The sequence below is a fragment of the Corvus hawaiiensis genome, chromosome 1 (assembly GCF_020740725.1).
Source record: "Corvus hawaiiensis isolate bCorHaw1 chromosome 1, bCorHaw1.pri.cur, whole genome shotgun sequence".
Lineage (NCBI taxonomy): Eukaryota > Metazoa > Chordata > Aves > Passeriformes > Corvidae > Corvus > Corvus hawaiiensis.
This window is the reverse complement of record NC_063213.1, coordinates 38,340,382-38,364,966: the sequence shown is the minus strand read 5'-3', so window position 1 is coordinate 38,364,966 and position 24,585 is coordinate 38,340,382. Positions and strand designations below refer to the sequence as shown.

The following is a 24,585-nucleotide window of genomic DNA, read 5'->3' as shown; positions in this document are numbered from 1 at the left end:
ACAGTAAACACATTCCATAACAAATATCCAGAAGGCCAAATGGAGAACCATGCTCAAACCCATGGATCACACTACTCATTTATTGAACATTATGTAATAAAACCAACTTCTGTAAGCCTCAAGTTTCAGCTGATCTGTTTAGAACTTGTATCAGATTCTGCATCCCAAACCACAGCTGCACACATCAACAGAACGGAGTAAGTGAGCAAACTAAAAAAGTTACTTATCCTAAAAGCTCTGTGTCACCATAAACCACTTGCTCAAAATGCCAGACTTACAGAAAATAAAATTGGCAATTGACAAAGCACAGTAAAGCAGCATTTAAAAAGACTGCTAAAAGCAAACCAACATTAATTTCCAAGTACTGTGGTAGAACTGTTTAAGTGACATTTGTCTTTTTTCCATAATGTTTTCAGGTAAAATTTCTTGGATATGCACAGACTATACACACCATTTCCAGCTGCTAGCCTTATCAAAGATTTAATCTGTTTCCAAATGCAAAAAGCAGGCAGCTTTAGACCCAAAGATTTATAAGCAATCACCCCTATTTCATAATTTCAGATAACAACCCTTAAAATCACACGCAGAAAAGGAGCTACTGTCTCTACAAAACGAGATGGAGGTGTCGGGGGGAAAAAAAAGGGGAGAAGAGAGGCTTTTAATTTTTTGTCATGGATTTCAGTTCTACATTTTAGGTATCAAAATGCGTGTGTTTTTTAAACAAAACTACAGGAGGACTAAATACACCGACAAATAGATAAAAGTCTAATGTGCATCTAGAACAGAACTACGGTAACCAAATGACAGTAAAGGGCCTTCTCTATGTCTATGCTGAAGCAGTCAAGCTTAATAGAAATCAGTGTGTCTCCAGTTCACACCCAACTTTTTCACTGTAATTTACAGCTGGTACACGTACGCATGGCCTCCAATGTATGCAATTAGACCAGCTCCTGAAATTCTTCAGGAAGTACTGCTACAGTAGTCCTAGCACTGATTTAGCCACACACGAGTCAGCATTAGAGCATCACTGGCATTTATGCAACTCTGTCACTTATAAATATTTTACATTTACGGTCAGAACATCAAGATCTCAGCCATTCCCGCATTCTTACTGCTTGGGATCACCTAACATAAGTAACACCAGGTTTTGGTCGTTCTGTTTGGTTTTTTTAAAGGTCTATGAAGAGCTTTGTAACTAGTCCTGTACTTGTTCTCTCTATAGCATTTTCTTCTCTTTAAAATCACCACAGTGATGCCTTATATTTGAAAGTTGAGTTTTGGACACACATCTTCATCCATCCACTATGAAAACAAAGTGGAGTAACAACAAGTAAAACACTAATACGAAATTTTCTCTCTTGCTTTCAACAGATACCCAATACAGCACTATTAACTCCACAGTCGGGCTCCAAATCTGTAAAAATGTTGCACTACAACTTGACCAAAACCGGACCTTCCTAGGAACTTCCACAGATGCACGTCAGCCTGTCCACGCCCAACAAATTGCAGGACCTGGGCCTGTCACCGTATCAGCATAAATTAGGACTTGTCAAACAGGTAGGACACAGCAACCTAAGTTATTTTATTGAACACAAAGGTAACTGTTTCCGCTGTCCCACCCCACAACGAAAAAAATAATAGTAATAATCACAAGCATGGCATTTTCCCCCATTTATTTTGGGAGGCTCTCAGTTTTTCCTTCTTTAGTTATCCAAGCTAACTTCACAGACGGAGACTAACGTGATAGAAAAACGAGCTTAAAAACGGAACCCTGTCAGGCAGGGACAAGCAGCATGTGCAGCCTCAGCCTTCCCCCCGCCCGCACCTGCGGCGGCCGCGCCGGGGGACACCGCTCCGACCCTGCGCCGGACCACCTCCCCGCCCGCCCTTATGCCAAACTCGGCCGGGAAAATAAACAAGTCAAACAAAAGGGAGGAGAGAGGGCGTAGGGAGGAATGGAGCCCGGCCTCGGGACGCGGCGGCCGGGAGGGCTGAGGTCGGGTCAGGCGGCAGCACCGGTTGCCCGGGCACCATCTTGGGGGCGGCCGGGGTCGAGGACGCAGCCCCGCAGCGCCGCCCGGGGCCGGCCCGGCGCTTTACCTGCTCTGCCAGCCCTGCAGGAGGTTGGTGTATTTGCTGAGCGTCCCTTCCAGCACCGGCTCCCGCCGCCTGCCGCCGCCTCCGGGCGCCTGCGCGCCCCCCGGGCTGGCCGCCGCCGAGCCGGGGCTGCTGCCACCGCCCCCGCCTCCATCCAGCCTGCCCGCGGCCGCCGCCCGGCCCGGGAGCCCGCGGCTGGCGGAGGAGGACGAGGGGGACGAGCCCGCCGACGTGGGGCGGCTGCTGCTGCGGCTGCTGCTGTTGCTGCCGCCGCCTTCGCCCGCCGCCGCTTTCTCCATGGAGCCCCGCGGCGGAGGCTGCCCGCCCGCTCCGGCCGCGGCTACCGCCCGTGCCGGGCAAAGCCCTGACTCACAGGCGGCGCGGAGAGGGGCGGCGCCCGGGGGAGAAGGGGCCGGGCCGCGCCGCCTCCTCCTCGCCAGGCGTTGCGGGGAGTAGGGCGGCGGTCGGCGCCCCGCGGCTCCGCGGGGTCCCGCCCGCCGCCCCCCCGGGCGCCCCGCCCGCCCGAGCCAGGGGCAGGGCGCTGCTGCGGCGGCGGCAGGGGCCGCGCAGGGGCGGGGGCCGCACAGACACACGCGGAGGCACAGGGCGAACGGGGAGAGGCACAGCACGCACACGGACTGCATGATGCCCGCGGCCGGCACACACACGCACACGCCGTGCGACACGGGGAGTGACCCCAAAGGACACGGTGCCCGGGTGTGGGGCGGGTGTGGAGACCCACGCGTGTGGCCGGGGCAGAGCGCACACCGAGACCGCCTCCGGCCCCGGCGGCCGCACCGCGCCTCCCGTGACGCGCCCGCCACATGACACGCACTCACCCGGGCAGCGGCGGGATGTGCGCTGGGACACCGGCGGACAGCGGGCTGCCCGCGCCACAAAGCGTGTGGCTGACGCTCGCACAAGCTGTGCCCCGTCACCACCGAGCGTGACACCGAGGAGGTGACCGTCCGTGGTACAGTACGCCAGTAGCACAGCTGTACCCGCACTCATGAGGTAGGTGGTGTGCCCTGCAGTCAGGAACACAATATTCTTGCTCAACCCACAGCAGGATGTGTATCAACATACCACATCAGTCATGTCATTCATCCAGACTTTTCAAAAAGACACCATTATAAGCCCACATCTCCTGAAAGCAAAGGATGTAACCTCAAGACCACCATAACAAGCTAAGCAGATCCTGTACAGTCAGCCCAGATCCACCAATCGGTTCTGTTGCCACCCTTGCTGCCTTAGACAAGTGCCTCAGTTATGTTACCGTGTGTATCTTCCCAGTATACCAGAGATGTAACTATTCTTCTTGTCATTTTATAATTGTAGACCTGAAATGTGGAGGGGACTCGGAGAGTCTTTGAAAAGTATAAACTGAGTCTTACTTCTTGTGCTTTAACCCTGTGGAAAGTTTTCAACAGTCCTTTGTAGTAGAGATTTTTTGAGTGTACTGAGTATCATGTCTTCCCTCCATTCTGCACCTCAGAAGCTACTCAAACTATCCAAATCCACACACAGTTAGGTATGTACATCTCCCATATAAATCAGCACAGAGAGGAGGAATCCTAACTTAGATTCTCCCAGTTTTCTCTCTAGAAAATCTGACCATATGTGTTGTGGTTGGGTAGCTGAAATGTTGGGCAACCTGATCCCGAATTTTGGGTGGTTGAACTTCTCATGTTGTAGTTAAATACTAAGGCACTGCAGTCTGGAAATTTGAATTTTGATATTTCATTGGTGGGACATATAATGCACAACTCTTGCAGTACAGACAAAGATTAAGAACTTTGTCATTTTTAAAAACAAGTATTTTAGAGTAACTATTTTAAGTCTGTTGCTTGAGATGTTCATGTAAAATTCCCCAATTTTTGTTTATTATGGAAAGAAACTCCATTACCACATAACCTGAAAATCCTCATTCTTAGGCTCAACTCTACTTCTGATTTTTTTTCCCCATGTTTTCAGGAAACATGGGAATGAGCAAGGAATGCTCCTTCAGGAAGCTCAAATCCTGCTTGGTGGAGATAAGGATGCGGCCCCTTCATTTGTCTTCATAATGTTACAATGACAGGCCGAAATTGGGGAACGATATGCTTTAATGAACAGTGTCACCACATGAGCCACTTCAAGACATTACATGTATGTTTACATTATAGGTAATGAATCTAGTATTTTCTGCCTTCCACAGAATTCACTGGAAGATAATTCTGTCACCTTACACAAGAATAGAGAAGCCTCTCCATATCTTTCTGTACAATGAAAGTCAAGTAACAATGGTGCACTCATCAGGAAGTTTCTGAAATAAAAGGGGTAGCAGGCTGTAAGTATGTTATGCCCTAGGAGAGTTTTGCCAAGTCATAAAACCTGCTTCGTTGCTGCTGGAAGGATTGCTGTGATGTGGTAACATAAGAAGCCCTGTTGTATGTTATAACTTAGTTAGTAGATGGGAAACGAAACACAGGAATAAATGGTCACTTCTCAAATAGAGAGAAACCACTATGAGTTGGGTTCTGTGTTGTTTAGTATCTTCTTAAATCAGAATCTCTTCATTTGCTTGTAGTTAAAACTAGAATCAAATGTGAAAAAAGAGCAGAAGGATCTCACAGTAGTGACTAAATCACTAATAAAATGGCACCTGAAATTTAATCTTGCTAAAAACCAAAGTAAAGCACATGGGGAGAAAATAGCTCTTACTATGCATGCATGATGATCTATAAATTAGCTATAGCCTCTCAGGCAGGAGATCTTGGAGACATTTTAAATAGTCCTCTGAAAACTCCATCTCAGTCAGTGTTCAAGGGTAATCAAACAAAACAGCTGTGATAAGCTCATTAGGAAAAACAGAAATAACAGCTGGCTGCTATATAAATCCATAGTACAGCCAGTATCTATAGAACCCTGCATTTATAATATTCCTTCAAAAAGGACAGAGTAGAAAGAGAAAAGTGTAAATCCCAGCTTTTATATGAAGAGAGAGTTCTCTGAGCAGGGTTTTCAGTTGAAAAAGGAACGACGAGTGTATAAAATGATATTCAGGTTAACAGGAGTCATTCTTCACTGTTTCTCATGAAGCAAGACCTATAGGGTAACTGGTTTAAAACAAGCCCAAGAAACTATTTTCTCACATGATTTACACTCATAAAACTCATTCTTATGGAGATGGTTTCAGATGCTAAACATCTAGAAGGATTAAAAAGCCAGTTGTTCTTGAAGAACCTTTAAACAAGGTTGACCAAAGTATTTTTGGGTGTATTTGAAGTTCAGAAAGCCTCTAAACTTCTGATCCTCAAAGACTGTTTTTACTTTATTGATTATCTAATCCCTGCCCTGTTCTTAGTCTTTCTCTAAACACCTACTTGTGAAAGGAATAAAGTGCTGGACTAGAAAGACCTTTGGTTTAACCTATGGTATAGCTTTTCATATACTAAGGATTCCTTCTTCTTGGTCAACCAATGGTGGCTTTGAGTCAGGCATTGTCACAAATGCAACTTTTATATTTTACTGAAGCAAAAGAACATGTTATTCTTCTCATCCTGTTTCCTTTCCTAGTTTGTACAATATTGCAACCTGGCAGAGCTGGACAACCTTTCATAGCAATCTTGATATGAGAGAGCTCCTGACCTCATTTGTTTTAAGTTATTAATGCTCTTTGAAATGACTGAACCTGTATTTATTTTACTAGCTAGTGGTTTGTCCCAGTAGAGCTAGAGTTCAGGGTAATACACACTTAGTGTGATGCAATACCACATGATGTATGCTTTGTTGCAAGTACTCTTAATTAGCTATTTATTAATGCAACCTGCCTGATAAAGGCTCACACTGTTTCCAAGGTAACACAGCTGCTATGTTACAGTCCTCCTTTAGAATGTTATTTTCACTCTCTGACCAAACCAAAATTTTACTTATTTTATTAAGAATCCAAAAGAATCAAAATAACTCATTATTTATCCCACCTTTTAGAAAGCAAAACATCTGGTAGGAAAAATTCAGTACTCTTTGCTCTTATCCAGAAACAGAGACCTTTCTCTGTCCTTTGCTAAACTACGCAGTTTTAGCTTCTAGAACAAGGTCAGCTCATAATCCATTTGCTAATTCATGTTTTCTGGTCATGTTGCTTTGGGTTTCTCTACCTTTTTAACATCTCTGCTCGTAAACAGTTTTCTCAAATTACTTTCCAATTTCTTTTTATCTCCTTCCACCACCAGGTTTCCACACAACTTCTCACCATCATAATCATGTGGAGAAATTTACAGAAACTATTTCTGCCCAGCCCACATTCAAGTATTGAACATATTCCATGGAAATGCCCCAAGATTTGCTCAGTTTTTCCATCTCTGCCTTCTTGCCCTGCAGAGTCCTTCTGAGACACTGCTTCATTTCGCATGAGCTTTGGAGACTAAGTCCATCAGTCACTAAACTGTAGGCAATACTTACGGCAAAAGCATACCACTTTATGCACTACTTTCCCCACTGTCTATAGGTGTCAGCACCGGAATGGACATTATTCCTAAAGTTCATCTCATGCCATGGTAAGACCTGCACCAAGCCTACTGTCCCTAAGGCTTCCCAATTGTCCCCTGCAGCTGGAAGAGAGTGAATGGAACAGGTGGAACAGTGCACAGCAGCTTCTCCTCCAGTCCTCCTTTAGATTAAGTGTCATAGGTTCCTGGACTCAAAGGTTTAAAAGAAGCGGTGACTCTCTAATCTGGCCTTTTAAATAACACAGTACAAGAATTGTAATATTGTCTCTTATATAATTGTTTTACTTAGAATTAACCAGCACATCATCCATGAGTAGCAGGCTTCTGACCTGAGGAGTTCAAGAACGTGGAGAAACAGCCACTAACTTTGCAGTCTGCCAACTTTAGCATTAGCTTTGCTGAGCCAGTATCCATCTTATCCCCCCTCCATAGTGCCTGTAAGCCTGCAGTGTATGCCAAACATGCTGCTATGCCACACTTCATCCTGTTGTCAAAAGCTTCTCATCCACCAGCATAACCACCTGTCTAAACCTCACTTAACTCAAAGCTGGTGACAGGGAAACAGCCAAGAGAGACACGGCATATGGGAAAGAGTAACCAAACTACCTTTACTGCCAGAAACAATTGAGCCCAGGAGACAGACACTTGCCTGCAGGTTAATATACTCAACCACAAGGCATTGCATGTGGGCTGAGGCTTCTGCTGTCACAGCTAGACTCTCATAGCTTGTTTACTCAACTACAGTGCACTGCTCTGTAATTTGCAGGTTAGACCAGTTGAAACAAAACTTGATCAAAATGGCTGATCCTGTGGAATACAAACTTTGAGATTGGTAGCTGGATAAAATGGTAGTTCATATTATGCACATTGTGTATATATTTGCATTGGATGTCATTAAATGTGCATGAGGAAGTGATGTGTATGACAACCATGATGAAAGGTATTTTCTGCATGGCTAGAATCAACCCTTTGAACTGCAGCGGGAAACAAATAGGAAGCCAGTACATAAAAGAAACTAAGTGAGTATAAAAAGCTAAGTGAGCACAAATATCACTTACACTATATATTGTGTATTTTAGCTAGTGAGAATAGCTTTATTCCATGCCAGCTCACCTTTGAACAGTATTTATGGGCAGTCACAAATACAGTTCTTTAAAATAAATTCATTCATACACTGAGGCCAGAAGAAAACACTGTGATTATCCAGCATAACCAGCTGGATAACAGAAACCTTTTTTGGTTTGATGTGGAATTACAGATAAATGTCGATATACCAAACCTTAACAGTCTGCAGGCATTTTTACTGCCCGTTTTTCTAGCTCTGTGGTTAAACATTTAGGGATTTGAAAAATATACTAGCCCACTAAAGGTCAAATTCAGATTCAAGACCAAAGTGAGTTTACTCCGTGTCACTCATATCTCAAACCATTGCTCAAGCTCTCTTTTATCCCCCTTTTTTTGGAGAGCTGCGTGGTTCCAGTGGAATTTGTCATATTTCAAAATTTATTATTCATATGGCATGAGGCCATGTATCAGTGTAATAGCACCCAGCTTGGTGTCCATCCACTTTCTAAATGAGACATCTATGCACTTGTAATCTTATGCCTAAACTACAAAACCACTTGTACCTCCAAAAAGTATTGCTATAGAGCATTTATGCTGCAGAGTGTGTATTTATTGATAAAATAATGCTAGTTTATGCTGCTTGGCCTCTGGTCTCATACTCCAGTACAAACAGCAATTTGTGTAGCTGTTTGATATCAGCAAGCAGTATCTTACAGACTGAAAAAAAGTCTCATTCAAATTGGACTGGTCTCTAAGCCCGTTACTCACCTACAGCAGAGCTCTATTTTGCTCACACCATCTTTAAAAATACTATTCAGGTAATGTTAGAATTCACCACACAAGGAGATGGCAGTTAAAAAAAAAATAAAAGGAAAGAACTATGCACTAGAAATCAAAACCAAAACACAAACATTTAAGGTTTTTTGGCACTGAGAATAGGATGAAAAGTTCAGTCAATAAAATTTTCTAACAACTACTTATGCAGAAACTACTTTTGATTACTAATTTCAGTCTCCATTCTGCAAGCAGATTCATCTGCAGAAACCTAATTAAAACAAATACAAGTTTCTAATGCAACATGACTGCCTCCTTTTTTACCTACAAATCTGCACTAAGAACACTCGTACGTATTTCAATATGTGGGATTAAAATATATAGACATGACAAATGACAGAATATGTTTGAAACACTTCCTAAAGCTGCAGAACCTCCTATTAAAACATGCATAATGCTCACTCCATTTTTCATGACAATGTTTTGGAAGCTGTGCAGACCATACAGATTTCCTACTTCTTTATGAGTACTGTAAACACATAAAAAAGCAAGACCTTTAGAGCAAGTCATGACATCTATATTTTAACTACTTTTTACTATCAAAATAAATCTCTTGTAAATTCAATAAACTACTGAAATATATTTTACCACTTGGTTCTAAATTTTAGCTCCTACCAATAAAAATCAGTCAATAAGCACGTAAAAGGGAGTAAAAGGCAGTAAAGCTTGGGGGTTTTTTTATAGTTTGGGGGTTTATAGTTTTGGGGGTCATACTTTAATTAACTCTAGAATATGTGAGGTGTGTAATTATCCCAAGCTGTGGATGACATCTTTTTTTCCCAGGGTTCACCACTGAGTGATTTTACATTTGGCTAATAACAGACAAATTAAAATAGCTCGTGAAAAACACATGAACCAAAATTTTCTTACATATTACAATAACTAAGATTAGCTTTTAAAAACCCAAACAAAACAAAACAAAACATAAAAGGAATGTGCTGAGTATTTCCCACCTCATGCAAATGTGGTCTATAAATGTAGGTTTATATCTGATAGATAGGCAACATTATGTTCAACAGGACCCCACAGCACAGACTGTTATCTTCCCTGATTCTGAAGAATGGTATAAAGTGGGGCTTATAAAAGACTGAAAAGATCATTTATCCAATCCTCTTCAAGTTGCTGGACAGAAGAAGACAGGTGTATTTTTTTCTCCCTCTTCTCTGGTGAATTTGCACGTAATGCTTACTATCTCATACCATACTCAGCCTTGACAGAAGTATCCAGTGGAGATAACCTAAAATATGCAAAGAGCTGAATTATGATTCTGTCCCTCTGGTTTCTAAAACTCAGCTGTCAGCTTTGGTCTTTGACTTTTGAGAGCCTGTTCTGCAAAGTAGAATGTGCATTCATAGATGGCTCGATATAAGAGTATTTGCCATGATTTCAAAGGTAGAAACAAATGCTAAGTTTTTAGAATAAGCATAGTATAAGTTCAGGAAGCGGCCATTTTTCAGTTTAACTTTTCCTGACCTTGGTCTTTTCCATAAAGGATGCCTGGAACAGGCACTCCTTAAAGGAAGTTCCACAAATCCAGACATTCTAAACTCTGAGCTCTGCCAGCTTCAGTCAGTCATAAACTTCTCCCTACTATACTGTGTTATAGCCTAAAAATAGGGCTATACTTTCAGAAAATGAAGTAACATTAAAGTTATGAAAGTTGATAAAACAGATTTCAGGTGCTAGCAACCTGAAATGACAATGAGAGGAAGAATCTAAGGGTTTGCACACACAGACAATTTTCTTCCTACTTTATAAGCTACAAGGAGGCTGGAGAAATTTGTTCTATTCTTCTGACATCCCATTTGTATGAAATGAAGGACAAATGTTTAATCTTACTATCCTATTGGGGAAAAAATAAGAAACAATTCTGGGGGACCTTGAAATCCTGATCAGGAGAGGTCAACCCCTAACTGACAAGACAGGCACTGGATCTCTAAAATCATCTCATAAATATTTGAAACTGTCGTCAGAAATGAACATTTAAACAAACAATATAGCAAAGCTTTGAATGGTCTCAATAAAAACTTTCCCTGTCCAAATATGTTCTCCACAGACTTTTCAAAGCACTTAATGAAAAACAAGTAGAAAGGATCTGAGGTTTTAGTATAAATATCAAATGGAACAGGAAAGGTCTTCAAAAGATCATGCACCACTTTTTTTGGTTTTTTTTTACACTCCTTGAACAAAATCATCATCTAAAAGCTATAAATAAGCTCATATACAGAATGTGCTTCATAAACTAGAATAGGGTCTTATTATGAGAAAACACAGCCCATACTAATTTAATCTGTTCCCAGATTGCTTCATGTCAGAAATAAAATTTGTTCTGCTTTTAGTAGAGAAGGGCATAGAATTGTATTGCTGACCAGGAAAAATGGGGTTTATAGGCAGAAACAAAGACAAGAATCAGTCAGTATGAAAGAGGTTTAGATATTCATATATTTTTGCTAACAACACTGAGGTCTGCTACACCACATTTAGAACACCAGCAAAGTCTTTGGCAGTTGCTATCGCCTTATTTTTGCCAGCAAGTTCTGTTCTAACCAAGTTTAGACAACACTTCTGATAGCAACAAAAGCAGCTGGTCTACTGTAGAAATCCCAGTGGAGATGGAGCTGCTCCAGTGTCAGCCTAAGAGTGTAATGGGGAGTTTGCCAAAAAAGGATAGGTTAGATGAAGTCTTCAGAGGCTACGCATAAACCAAACGTGTCCAAATCCTGGCAGTTAACTGCCAGGAAGTTTATAACCCAGGGAGAAAGAGAAGGCAAGTCTCCTGACATAACCACAGCATTTTCTCACTTTCATAGAGTTTCAGAAGGGAAACTGATGTTGTTTGATGATGCAGTGCACCAGAAATAAGTCAGAGGCCATCACCCACAGGCAAGCATTTCAGGGTAATTTGAATCTTAGGAAAATACTACAAAGGGAAACATATGTAAGCAAGCCAACCCAAGCCATCACACAAGAAAGAGAAGGTTTTAAGGGGAGAAAAGAGTATTGTCTGCATGAAAGTAAACTGATGAGGTGATGCCAAAGGTTTTAAGATTATTTTTCTTTCGTTTAGTAGTTTTGAGGGCAAATACCACTCCTATCAACACAAATTTTATGTGTAACGATTCTGACACATTCCTTGTGCTCAAGTAAATTTTCTTCACAGAGGATAGGAACCGTGTTTGTGGATTCAGAGGTACTAATGGCCTTATTAATTAATAAATATAGGAAAAAAAATCTATGAAACAATTTCTTTCCACTTTGTTTTTTCCTAACAATTCCCTAGCATAAAACAAGCATAACTCTATGAAGTTGGCTTTAAATGCAGTACGTGTTCTTCAGGCTTGAGTCTTGATGAAAGGAAAAAATAAAAGTGAAGGGAAGGTAGAAAAATACTCTTGTATCAGCTTCTTTCTCAGGAAAATTCTCCACTTTAGTTCAAGTCAAAGGTTACCAACTTCTTATTTGGCCAAGAGCAGTTTGCTTCAACCAAGACGGACAATAGAAATAAACCGTGTAAGTTTACAGAAAAGGGATGAATCTCCATTTGTAATGTAGAACCAAGGCAGTACATTTTTCATTTACAATCTGTAACACAATGCAGTTAATGTTTCTCCCTTGGAGAATAAAGTTCTATTTTTCTCATGAATGCTGCCCTTAGCTATCCAGTAATACACTCATGGAAGGACTGACCAGGAAGCACACAGCTTCCTGTGTCACTGGTTACTGAACTTCCTGTGCATCCCTGTACTGTTAGTGGCACCCTTTGGGAAGAGCTGGGTCTCTGAAAAAATTGTGCTACATAATGCAGAAGATAAAGAAATTCAAACCCAACTAGAATCAAAGCAATCAAATCAAATGTAGTTGAGCTCTGTTATGCATCCTGTTTCCCAGAGTCTACTTAATGTCACATAACATCAGAAATAAAATCAAAATACATATTTTAAAGGTTTAATCACAGCTCTTACTCTCTAGAAATCCAGCAGACAATGGAAGGAAGTTCAAACATTGTTGCACAGTTTACACAAAAGCAATAGGTATCATTAAAAGTAAAAATGACATTGAGAAGGTCACCTTTTTACGGTGGCTGGTGCTGAAATACATGGTATGTTTAGGCATCTCTTGTTAACAGATCAAAGGAGGCAGTGAAACTGCAGCATAGAAATGCAAAGTAAAACTACGGGTTTATCTATGGTACAAGGTACATTAGGGTATCTGTGGCTGAATGAAAACTGCAGAATCAAATTTGTTTTCTCACGAAGGAAAAGAATATTGAAATGCAGGGCATAGTAAAAAAGCTTCAGAAAGGGCTTAAAAGACTGGCAGATTTAGAATTAAATCTGGGCACATTATTTAGACCTAGCTCAAGATCTACTCTAGTCCAGAGCAAGGCTTCTAGCAGATGGATGGCAATCTGACTCAGCAGACGTGACTGAAAATTCAAAATGTCAGTAAAAAGGACAACTCGGGTATGAAGCTCAGCTCCGCAGGGGACTAAGGGGTATGCTTACAGAACTCAAAATCAAAGTCAAGCAAAGTATCACATGAAGCCTAACATTCTGTGATAGCCAGCACAATCTAGGAAAACGTGTCACAAAATGCATGTAGGAAGAAGCAAAACATCTAATACATTATGGCATTTTGCAAGGGTGCACCAGCAGAGTGCATAACATCAAAAAGAAGACAATGAGGGCCTCATTAAATCTGATTAATTCCTCACAGGAGTTCTACCAGGAGACGAATGGACTGCCAGTTAGAACGCAAATGGGAAATGTATTGCTTTGTGCACCACTGTCCGGCTTAAAACTAATGTATTGCCAGAACTGCAGAGTTTCTAATAAAAAGCCACTAATCACAGAAGTTAAGCAATAGAACCTAGACTTCACAGTGGTTAGCTTTCCCCACAGAGATAATACATTAATTAGGTTATATTTCTATGAATTATAACAGTGTCAAAGCCCCAACTTCTGGATTTAAAGTAATTAATAACCTTGGTCTTACTAAGGAGACCACACTCAGATGCAAAGGGAAAGCAAAATAATTCAGATTATTATGAAGACATCTTCCTGAATAAGTGTAAAAGTCCTCACAGAGTATTGAAAAGAGCTGGAAAAGTTCAAGAACTTCAGATTTCATGCCTCCAGAAAAGTTCTCCTTGACCTACCATAGCATGAGAAGAGAACCTGAATGCGTTATTTTGGGAGTCACAGAGCAAACAGAAGAACCCAAAGAGCAAACACATTTCAGCATCATAAGAAAAATATTCCACTTAGGCATGGTTTCCAAAGAATTCAGCAAATATTTAAGAAAGAAACATGCTCCATTTCCTCAAAAGGGAAGAACACTCAGGGAATGTGGCTGATGCCAAAGATTTTTCTTCACTTAATGCATTCTCAAAATTGCCTGTGTATATCTGCAATAGCCTATCCTACAAAGCTTATATATTTCACTCTTCCTTGTGAATAAAGACTAAATTGTATTTTTCTTTAATCCAAGATTCTAATTAAATTTCCAAGGTTTAAAGGTGCAAGAAAGTGCCCAGTTAATATGGTAATTAATGAATAGAAATCCAACTTTCCATTACATTATAATTTGGACAGCTCACACACTTCAGAAGACTTCTAATTGTGTTACTGATGATGAATGTTGAATGGTCAAAGCTTGTGTGTGTTGTGCATTTTACCATCCTCAAGGCCAGCACACTAAACAGTTTAAAACATTCAAATAAATACTCTTGCAAACTTAGAAGCTAAGCCATAAACTGCTAAGTTCACTGTTATTACAAAGTAGGATATTAATTCAACTCATTCATTAACTTTAGGAATCACAATAAAAAGGGACATGTTTACTGGCCATAAACTTCACTTTGTACCACATTTTGTTCAGAAACATTTGGTGTAATGCTTCCTCTGTCTCTATCTTGTCTTTTGCTCTGACAGTTTGCATACAAACTCTGTAAACCAATAAAGTCCCCATATGTTTGAACTTCAGCTGCATGGGACAGGTTTATTGCTGGGAAACAGCAACTCCCTCTAGTGCCAAAGGAGCTTCCTCTCTTACAGCACACTAAATTAATCTCCTGTGAAAGTCATTAATTGCTAATTAATGTTGTGTTCTCGTTATAAAGTAGCATTCAAAAGTCTTTTCTCCTATTAGTATGTTTTGTTGTATCTGCTGACACAAGTGTTAACAGGAACTAAAATTTAATAGAAACAAAAATAACTTCTGTGTCTGCAAATTAGGACACTGTTGGACATTGATGATTTTTTTTTTTTAAACACATGATGTTAAGCACACTGAAAAGCTTTGGTTTACATGCTCAAGCCCTGTCAGACTGGCACTAAAGCTGGCTCACTGCCATCTTTGAAAACTGTTTCAGAGCCCTGTGGCTTTTACAATTTATGGTCAGTGTATGATTTCCAAGCAAACAACAACATTGAAATCAGTTACAGTTACTCTGGATGCTAAATTTGTCCTAGATGTTGATACTGAGCAGGTTAATATGCATAGAATCTACCATGGAATAACAAAGCAGAAAGTTGCAAGCCTTGTGGGAGTTTTTATCCTCTGAAGACAAGATAAATAAAAGTCCTATGCCCTTGAGTTACAAACTAGCTGCTGCAGATCAGTTCCACTCGGGGCATTCTATGCTGGCTTGGCGTGCTGATAAGCAGGTTTGGATGCTGCTGGTACTGTTAGACTGCACATACTGTATACAAAGGTTACTGAGGTTGTCACAGTGCACAGAGGCTTTTCGTACATTAGGATTGCACAGCTTGCTTTGTTTTCTGATGCACAGCAATGGAACAGCACGAAACTAAGAGGTAAAGGCAAAAAACCAGCACAGTGCTGGGAAGAAATAAGGTTACATCTCTTTAAAGGTGACCAGAGGCAGCAGGGAAGCTGTCCTGCCTCCATCACAGAGGGGAGACTAGCCTGCAATGCTAGATCTGACCTCCATCCTTTGCTAAGTTGTATGGGTGGAAAAGAATAGGAGATGGTGTTTATAGAAAAGATCTCACTAGAAATTACATTCCCATTACAATACTCCAAAATTAGATAATGACCTGATGTCCAAAAATATGCAGTTTTAAACCCTTATAGGATCACTTACTATGACCTACTATCCAGAAAAAGATGAACACAGGAAACAAGCAGCTGCCCAGCTGTCTTTGGGTCAGAAGCGGAGGTATAAGCTATCCCTCCTGTAGTGTATGTGGTGGCCAATTACAAAGCAGACAAGCACAGGGCAATATCCATCCCTGTACAGATCAAGAGCAGCAAGGTTTGTATCTGTATACTGCAGTGTAGCAGAGTTCTGTACAGTGAAGCAGCTAAAATAGCACAAAGTCAGCATTCAGAGCATTAGGGTCTCTACAGAGCAAATAGAAGGGATGCAGACAGTGGGGCCAAGAAATGACATGTCTATCCCAGTGCAACTGCCAAGTGCAATTTGGCTTTCTTATTCCTGCAGCCTAATTTTTTTTTTTTTTCCTCTGGGATCACTGACACCTTGTGAGTCCCACACATAGAACTACAGCAGACTCTTTGGATTTACACAACCAATAGTTCACAACCTGGTGTTCATCAACCATCTTGGCTTGGTAGTCAGCTCAAAGGCTCACAAACTTCTTTCCTGCCATAAAAACCCACCCATTATGAGAAGGTTACCTGAGATTTAACTAAGTAACCAGACTGACTGCCCAGGTGGAGCCATGGGATAAGATGATTCTCTTAAGTCTCCCAAGCATCTCGTAAGGCTATTGAAAATAGATTTCAATATCTATTAGGTATTTTGTGGCTAACAAAACACTGGCTGGAGTAGTTGCTGGAGTTTTTAGATTTTATATGAAAAGTTAGCAAGCTGCTTTTTACTAAATACTGTATACAGCAGTATAGATATAGATTTTGTTTATCATACCTGATTTATTTTCAATTTAATCTCACATAATAACAGTACAAGGGAATAAGAAGATATTTTCACTTCCATTCTTAAATAGTTTTGTAATCGGGAATAATTTCCCCTTTTTACATACCTTCTTTGCATGAATGAGTCATGTATTTATTGTTACTTCATATGGTCCTAGTCCCTAATCCTGCATAATTTTACTCAAATAAACTGGCTCTGTGGTTGCTTAAACTAAAGTCAGTTAGGAATACAAATAAACTGCCTTTTTGTTCAGCTGATCTTTGTCCTGTTGGTAGTCTCATTCCTCCCTTCAGTGAAGCAGGATCAGCACAGGTGCATCCACATAACAGCAAGGGCTGAGCTGAAATGCAGCTCCTGAGACAACAGGTGGAGTGTGCATGGATGAAAATGTGCATCCTAGTCCCATTTGAGGCTTCTCACAGCTTTCTCCTGACCTAGCTGTTTACAGAGCAGCCTGATCCAACATTACACAGCTGTATCACACCGTAGTTGCCTGTGAACAGAGGCAGCCAAAGCCTGGCAGATGGGGAAGGTGTTCCAGAGAAGGCTCATGGAAAATGATGGTTACAGATTGATCAAGATAACTAGAGTCTGTGGGCCCACTGAGGGCCTTGACAGCAGCTGAGTTAAAATGTTCTGTAAAGACTTTTCTAGCTACTTATTTCCATTTAAAAATGGAGCAGCCTTCTTATATTTTTTTTCTCCTTGCTACGTCAAATATTCACCAGTCCATGCACACCGAGGCTGTCATTTTGATTAAATGAACCCAGTTACTTTCTGATTTTAGTACTTTACATTGACTGTTTCATAGTGGTTTCCTATTACTTATTGTTGCACAGCGTTTGCATTCCATGGTTCTCAGTTCAGTTTCTCTTGATAGACATGACAGTTCACTAATTTGCTCCAAAAAGTGACAATGGCATATAACCAGATTTGAATGCAACAAAAAAAAAACCAATTTTGGAACTGCATACAGTTTCACATAGTCTATGTCAATAAAAGCTATTAAGCAGTAACAAACCAGCTTTCAGAGGCAGCTTTTGAGAGCATTAGCTAAGCATAGTATTGACTAGCAGGGACTGCTGGGCACAATTACTTCTAAAAAAATCAGTCAATACATCTTCCTACAATAACTTTATCTGAATGTTTTCTTCAGGCTGCATAAGGCTGAATATCTGATATATGAATAGAAATGAAGACACATACATAAGTCAACATTCCCTCTGTTAATGGAAGTGCCTTTACTATCTCGATCCTTATTTTGGAAGTTCCAAACTTCATGTCTTGTGTTACTAAAAACTTGGGAAGAACTGAGACTGTCTTATCAGAAAGCTGAAAGTCTAGTTGCATGCCAGTTAAAATTCTTTCGAGATGTACTAATAGTCATTGGAGCACAGGAGAGAGAGATTCTAAGTGATCTGTCCTGATGCCAGATCACTGCATAGCACATCAGATTCCATTATGGCTGAGAGAACTGTGCAGTCACTTATCTGTGCTTCCCATCTTGCAGATGGCACTTAAATCCATGAACTTATGATTCCATAATTCAACCGACCAGTCAGACACTTTACATCTTGACCAGCTAGAAGCAGTTTTCACTTCAAGTCCAGGTACTTCTTTACTCTCAGATCCTTCACTGCAACAACGCACTGGTTCCAAGTGCCCCTCCAGAGCTGCCCAGAGTCAGCATGATGATAGTGCACAGCACTGTAGCTAGCAGTCCAAGAAACCAGGAATAGTTGACCTCAGTGCTAAGACAATCCTGACTACTGCTTGTTAGGAGCTTGCAAGCCCACTTAGAACTCTTTTACATTAAAATGTGGAGGCAATGATGCCAATGATTGTGCAGCAGATCTGCAGCCATCTATGGCACCACAGATGTACAAAACGAAAAAAACCCAAAGAAGTACAGAACTTCCACTCAAGTTAAAGCAGAGTTTTCCTACTTGCAGCATTCTATGGATAATGATACACGAAGACAGATGAGAACAGTTATGCTACATGGACATTAGCCAGTGCTGTTTACCTAAAGAACCAGATTTTAATTAATTTGGCTTTTTTTTCCTCCCTCAATAATCCCTTTGCAGTTGGCAGACCACAGGAAGAAAAATGCCACATGATTAAAACCTTTTTTGACTAATAAAAGTGATGAAGAGTAAATAATTTCAATTCTCTCCTCTTAAATCTCATTTATACTCTATATGTGCTTGATAATAGCTCTGTGCAGTTACAGGAACACAGTTCCATTGATTGAGGCTGCACAGTAGTGGGAGGCTCATTTTAGAGTTCTGTAAGAGATCCTGTCACTGCACTATCTGGAAGGCAGAGAAACTACTGAGCAAGAGTTATCCACAAAGCAGAACCCAATGATGAGAGCAGGACATGGCTGAAATAAGCACCAGAGTAGAGGCACTAGTTAATCTCTAGCAGCTGTAAGAGTCACATCAGAGATGCTGATTGATCTATGCATTGCAAATTTAAGACTTGTATTAAATCTGACTGTTTAGGCAGGGAACTAGTCCTACATTCCTACATCATCATTCCTACACCATTTTCCTAGCTTCCAAAGACAAAGCTTGTTACTGTGTGCTTTCCTGAGGAAAGGTTAGAAAGAAAGCCTTCCCTGCAAGCCATTGAGAGGTTCAGTGAGAAAGGTGAGATAAAGGCTAATTCAGTTTCAAGACGAATGGAAGACAGAAAAGAAAGAAATTGTTTGAGGTCATCTGCACTTCAATGAAAAAGGGATAAATCCACATCTCTAGAGCAAAACTTGCCTTTATTTTCTGTTTTTTAAGGAATATACTTTAATGCTGTTTATCTATAGTACAGAGCAATGACAAGCAAATCTTCTAAAAATAGTTCTCCACTGCCTAATGATTGTAGGCAAGAAACACTTTCCTGGCAGACACCCATATTTGCAAAGCTCATTTTTGTGTATTGCCCTCAGCCCACATAATTCTGTCTCTGTTTTATATTTAGACTTTTTATTCCAGAACACAAATCTAATAGCACTAAATTGCTTAGTCAGATATTTGACTTCTCACTATGGGCTGAGACAGTCGTTCAACAGTTTAAGTTAGAAAAAGCAGATAAACACAGCTAATTCTCCTTTCTGATTTTCCGCATGGACAGCACAAATGACAACTTTTGTATCAGCACAAGGTGGGGGAAGAAAGTGTGGAAAGGGGAATGGGCAATTGAGGGAGGATGGCCTTTTTACTGACACAAAATGTTTATCATGCTATGACCTTAATTAATAAAGATGTTACATAGAAGTTTAATGGAATAACTTGCAAAAAATTACCTGAAAGAAGTTGTGCAGGCAGAGGAAAAAATGGTACCAGTTCAATATGTAAGATACAGGCAGAAGGTCTTTATGAAGCTAAAATCAGATATTTCTTTTCCAGATTTCTCCTTAAGTATTAAGCTTTATAATCTGTGCTTGACCTAGGTTCACAGCTAGATTAAAATTGTATTTATCTTGTAAGGGCTGCCAAAATGCAATATGATAAAGTTGAAAACATTCTTTCTCCTTTCAGAACAGAGGTGTGATCTATTTGGAAGACAGAGTTATTTTGAAGGAGCTTGTCAAGCTTGCATGAGGTGGGTAGTTCTCGAAACATAAAGTAAGCACATTTCCCTCAATGTAAGGAAAATCAAAATAGCTTTTAACCCACAAATCACCTTCCTTTCCTCATTAACTTTTTATCCTCAAAAATGCAGATTAGTCAGTCAAAATAGAACAGGACTGGAAAGAGAAACATTTGAATAAAGTTGTGGACAGCTGACAAAATAAGCACAGATAAGAAGTGGGAAAACAGGTTATGTGAAGAAAGGATGAATAGGGAGTGGAGGTGAAGGGGAGAAAAGGTAAAATGTTTATTCTTCTTAACATTTCCTGGCCTTCGTATACACTTCTTTTTGCAGGACTTCAAAGTTACCCAGCAGTCACTGGGAATAAAATCCCAAAAACTAAAAGTCAAACCTAACTCCTTCCTCTACACGTTCAAGAGAGTCAAAGTCTGGGACTTTCTTAATTCTATTATGTAGTTGCATGTATGTTTGTTTAATTTAGGCAGTACCTCATCCTCATGTCTGTATTTGAGATGCTTTAGAAACTGAGGTGTCTTAAGAAAGTATTAATTATTATATCCTAATCTGCTTCCCCTTGAGGTCACCTAGTCAGAGAGGCTGAGCTATGCTGCCTAATCCATATCCATAGACAGGAGTTTATAGTACTAAAGAAGTCACAGAATTGTATAAGTCCCACACTCTCACAACAGCACATAGATAAAAGAAATTCCTAGAAAATCACCAGAATTTAGAATGACTCAAAATGTGTTTCAAGATGTTAATATGTTCTGGTGAAATAATTATCTATTTATTATATAATTAGATAATTATATATATATATAATCTATATATTATATATAGATATATATATCATATAACTCAAATTCTTATCTTTTGTGAAGAACACTAAGAATAAACTAAAAGAAAACTGCTATTTAATGCATTTAATTATATCCTAAGAAAACTTATTTTATAATACATTCAACAAGAAAATCAGCCTATTAAGGGAAAAATTTCCAAGTAGGTAATCAGGACTTTTTTTCAGAAACATGCAATTGAAGCTAAATATTTTATATTGCTGTAGCTCTTCTGTATTTTGTAGTTGCCAGATGTTTCTGCTTTGTACAGGGCTCTTTGCAGTTGTAGATTAGCACTGATGTATCTTATTATCTCTGGGTACTGAGTTTTGAAAGGAGTTTGTCAGGTTTCAATAAATGCTTGGATTGTCAGACAAATAGAGAACTCCCTAGAAAAAAGAGGAACAAGCATCCCAGAAATATTTAGAATAGTTAAAACAGATCAATACATTAAGCTGTAAGCACAGTGACTCTGCCTATAAGTAGTCTAGAGCGTGCAACTAGAGGGTATCAGAGCTGCAGGGCAGGGCATCAATACTGCCCTTTCATGAGTTGCTTTTTTTCTTCTTAGTGGTTGCTCAATCCCTGCTGTCTTTTTCATCACCATGTGTAAAGTCAAATGAAGCACTGAAGAAAAGAAATAGATCTATGTCTATTGACATTGGACCTACAAACCACTTAGACACAGAGGAAAACTGGTAACAAGAACAGTGATGCAATTGTGTATTACTTTCTCCCCCGTTCAAAAAGTATTTCTATGTTAATGAACTTCCTTTTTTTTTTCTGTAATGGAATTATGGGTATGAAATTAGCTGCTCTCTGATATGCACCAAATAAAGTTAATATTGTCTTAGTCTTTTGGGGTGTTGACAGATCAAATCTGTCAAATCTTAGTGGTGGTTTAATAAACCCAGTTGCCTGCTTCACCTGTCAGAGGAGCTCATACTGTTGTCATAGCAAAGCTGGCATGAGGGAACATGTGCTCCTGCTGCAGCTGCTTCACTTGGACTGTCACAGCTATGCCATCAGCATGTGGTTTTTTATGAAAGATGATGCAAGTCTGATTTCCCTGAGATTACCTTTCAGATTGCTTTTGCTCCTAACCCTTCTCATTAGCAATTTAAGGTAAGGTGTCAGACTCTGAACTCAAGCCACTGACATGTAATTTCTTCTGCTAGCCCTGAGAAACAGATTAAAATCTCCAGCTGAGGTCGGTTTGGCCCACTAGATTAGGAGGACAGCACCTTCAGTCAGTACAACTAGATTGCCTGAACACATCTGTCTGAGCCTACAGATGAGGCATAAAAGAAAATCTTGTATTCTTGCTAACATTTATGAACTGGCAGCACTTGTTTTAACAACAGAAAGATTCTTTCTTGCCCTTTCTTCTCCATTGTCTGCAATGTTTTTGTTTAAAGGATTGGCTGTTTCTTACTTCAGAAGCCGTTTAAATTAATCAGGCCAAAATTCATCAGGTAGTTGGACTAGATGGTTGTTGTAGTTCCCTTCCAACTGAAATAGTCTATTTCACTTTATTCTATTCTGTAACATTTAAAGTGGCATGGTAGACCTGCACAATATACTTCTGTAATCTGCATATAAGGATTATTCAAGATGAATATGTGTTTACATTTTGGCTTTTTGTAAAGTTTGTGTAAACTTGATCTGTTTAAGTAGAGTGCAGTTTAGTAAATGTATGTTAAGCTTCAGGTTGCAGGCTGCCAGTGAGACAATGGCAATTCTATGTAAAACACAGAAGTACACACACAGCCTCACAATATGGTGTGGACTGATGGACCATAGCCTTCTAGACTGTTGAAGAACTGTCAGCTTTTTGAGAAAATCTATAGAAATTATAATTTATCTACATTTTTTTAATATTTTAAATTTAGCTTAATAAAGACTTTAACTTTTCTGTCCAGACTGTCAAAATGATCCTGAAGTGGTCATATTCAGGATGTACATTTTGCATAATATTCAGTTCCCTATTTCATTAAGTATTTAGATTCCAGTCACTTACTAATCCATTTTATAGGACTACCCCCTCCCCAATCCCTCAAAACCTAGGCTAGATATTATCAACCCTGGTCTCTGAATGCTTAAAGCAAGTGTAAGCAAAAAACTCTCTCACTGGACTCAAACAATGAGATGAGGGCTTTCTCCACATTAGGAAGTGCTAGCAGTAGAAATAAAGATACTAATGAAAGCAGATTGGATATGGGCAAGTTTTGTTGGTTTTGGTTGTTGCTTTGGGGTTTTTTTTCTCTACTGTTATAGTTTAATTTTATAGCAAACTGGCAGTGGAGTAAATGAAGTAAATGAAAACCCTGCTTTGAAACTGAAAGGAAAACACTAGATAGCAGTTCACACTGCTTCAGATACGATGACCCAAAAGGCATCAGAGCTGATCCAACTTTTCTTCTTATATAGCTTCTAATTGAAAGAGCATTTCATTGACAGCTAACACCTAGCAAGCCATCTGGAAGAGGTACAAGAGAAGAAATGTGCTGTAATGAAAAGCTCAAAAGGGTATTGTCTTGATACACGGTTGATTTTAATAAGAGAGGGGAGCACTGTCCTCGTACAGGGACAGAGCATTGTCAAAGAATCATAGAATATGCTGAGTTGAAAGGGACACACTACGATCATCGAAGCCCAGCTCCTGGCCCGGAACAGCACACCCCAAGAATCACACCCTGCACAAGAGCATTGTCCAAATGCTTTTTGAACTCTGTCAGGCTTGATGCTGTGACTACTTCCCTGGGAACCCTGTTCCAATGTCCAACAACTCTCTGGATGAAGAACCTCTTCCTAATATCCAACCTAACCCCCCACCACAGCTTCCTGCTGTTCTCTTGGGTCCTATCACTGGTCATCAGAGAAAAGAGATCAATGCTTGCCCCTCCACTTCCCCTCCTCAGGAAGTTGCAGACCATGATGAGATCGCGCCTCAGTCTTTCCTTGATAATTTATTATTAAATACAGCTTAAAGTGTCAGTAGAAGTACACACTTGATGGAAAAGTTTATCACAGATGACTCAAACCCATCTATCAGACCAACAACACATCCACTTTTTTTCCCCTGGAGAAGCATGTGGGATGGAGAACAATATGGTTTTGGTTGAAGGCTGAAGGCAGAGTATTTGAAAACACTCATATTTCTGTTGTTAAGATTCCTCCAGGCATAACCTGCTATTACCTGATACATCAGTTCCTCCACACCTGGGAACCTTCAAAGACTTACTCCAAAGCTATATACCACTAGGAGAGAGCAGAAGTTTTGTTGTTGTCACATGTATGACTGGAATGTATGGTATTAGTTCAGCAGATAATGGTGACAATAAGGATTCTTCCCCTGAACTCGGCACTGGTGAGGCCACACCTCGAGTGCTATGTCCAGTTCTGGACCCCTCAATTCATGAAGGACATTGAGGTGCTGGAACAAGTCCAGAGAAGGGCAGCAGAGCTGGTGAGGGATCTGGAACACAAGTCCTGTGAGGAGCGGCTGAGGGAGCTGCGATTGTTTAGCCTGGAAAAAGGAGGTGGTGTTGGGGTGACATTGATATCTAGAACTGCCTGAAAGGAGATTGTAGCCAGGTGGGGGCCAGCCTCTTCTCCCAAGTAACAAGTGACAGGACAAGAGGACATAGTCTTAAGCTGTGCCAGATGAGGTTCAGGTTGGACATTAGGAAGAATTTCTTCACAGAAAGGGTGATTAGATATTGGAATGGACTGTCCAGGGTGG

The 24,585-nt window shown here is 40.4% G+C and overlaps 1 protein-coding gene and 2 long non-coding RNA genes across 4 annotated transcripts in view; 1 reads left to right on the top strand and 2 right to left on the bottom strand.

Annotated features, from left to right (window-relative positions):
- The window catches only part of OSBPL10 (oxysterol binding protein like 10), a 112,970-nt gene extending 110,489 nt beyond the window's left edge, over nt 1-2,481 (bottom strand). Inside the window, exon 1 of one of the 2 annotated variants that reach the window (XM_048301352.1) lies at nt 2,101-2,481. In XM_048301352.1, the coding sequence (XP_048157309.1) occupies nt 2,101-2,396 (296 nt within the window). In that variant the 5' untranslated portion in view covers nt 2,397-2,481. The remainder of the gene's footprint in view (nt 1-2,100) is intronic. The other variant, XM_048301342.1, reaches the window with a different exon arrangement.
- A 470-nt stretch (nt 2,482-2,951) lies between these two features.
- LOC125335154 lies at nt 2,952-21,844 on the top strand. Its single transcript, XR_007207359.1, has 3 exons — nt 2,952-3,111; nt 19,950-20,013; nt 21,412-21,844. It is a non-coding gene; the product is annotated as an uncharacterized LOC125335154 (long non-coding RNA).
- Nucleotides 10,063-23,762, bottom strand: LOC125335152. Its single transcript, XR_007207358.1, has 3 exons — nt 23,676-23,762; nt 16,601-16,603; nt 10,063-10,073 (listed from the first exon to the last, which is right to left on the bottom strand). It is a non-coding gene; the product is annotated as an uncharacterized LOC125335152 (long non-coding RNA).
- Nucleotides 23,763-24,585: the final 823 nt, after the last annotated feature.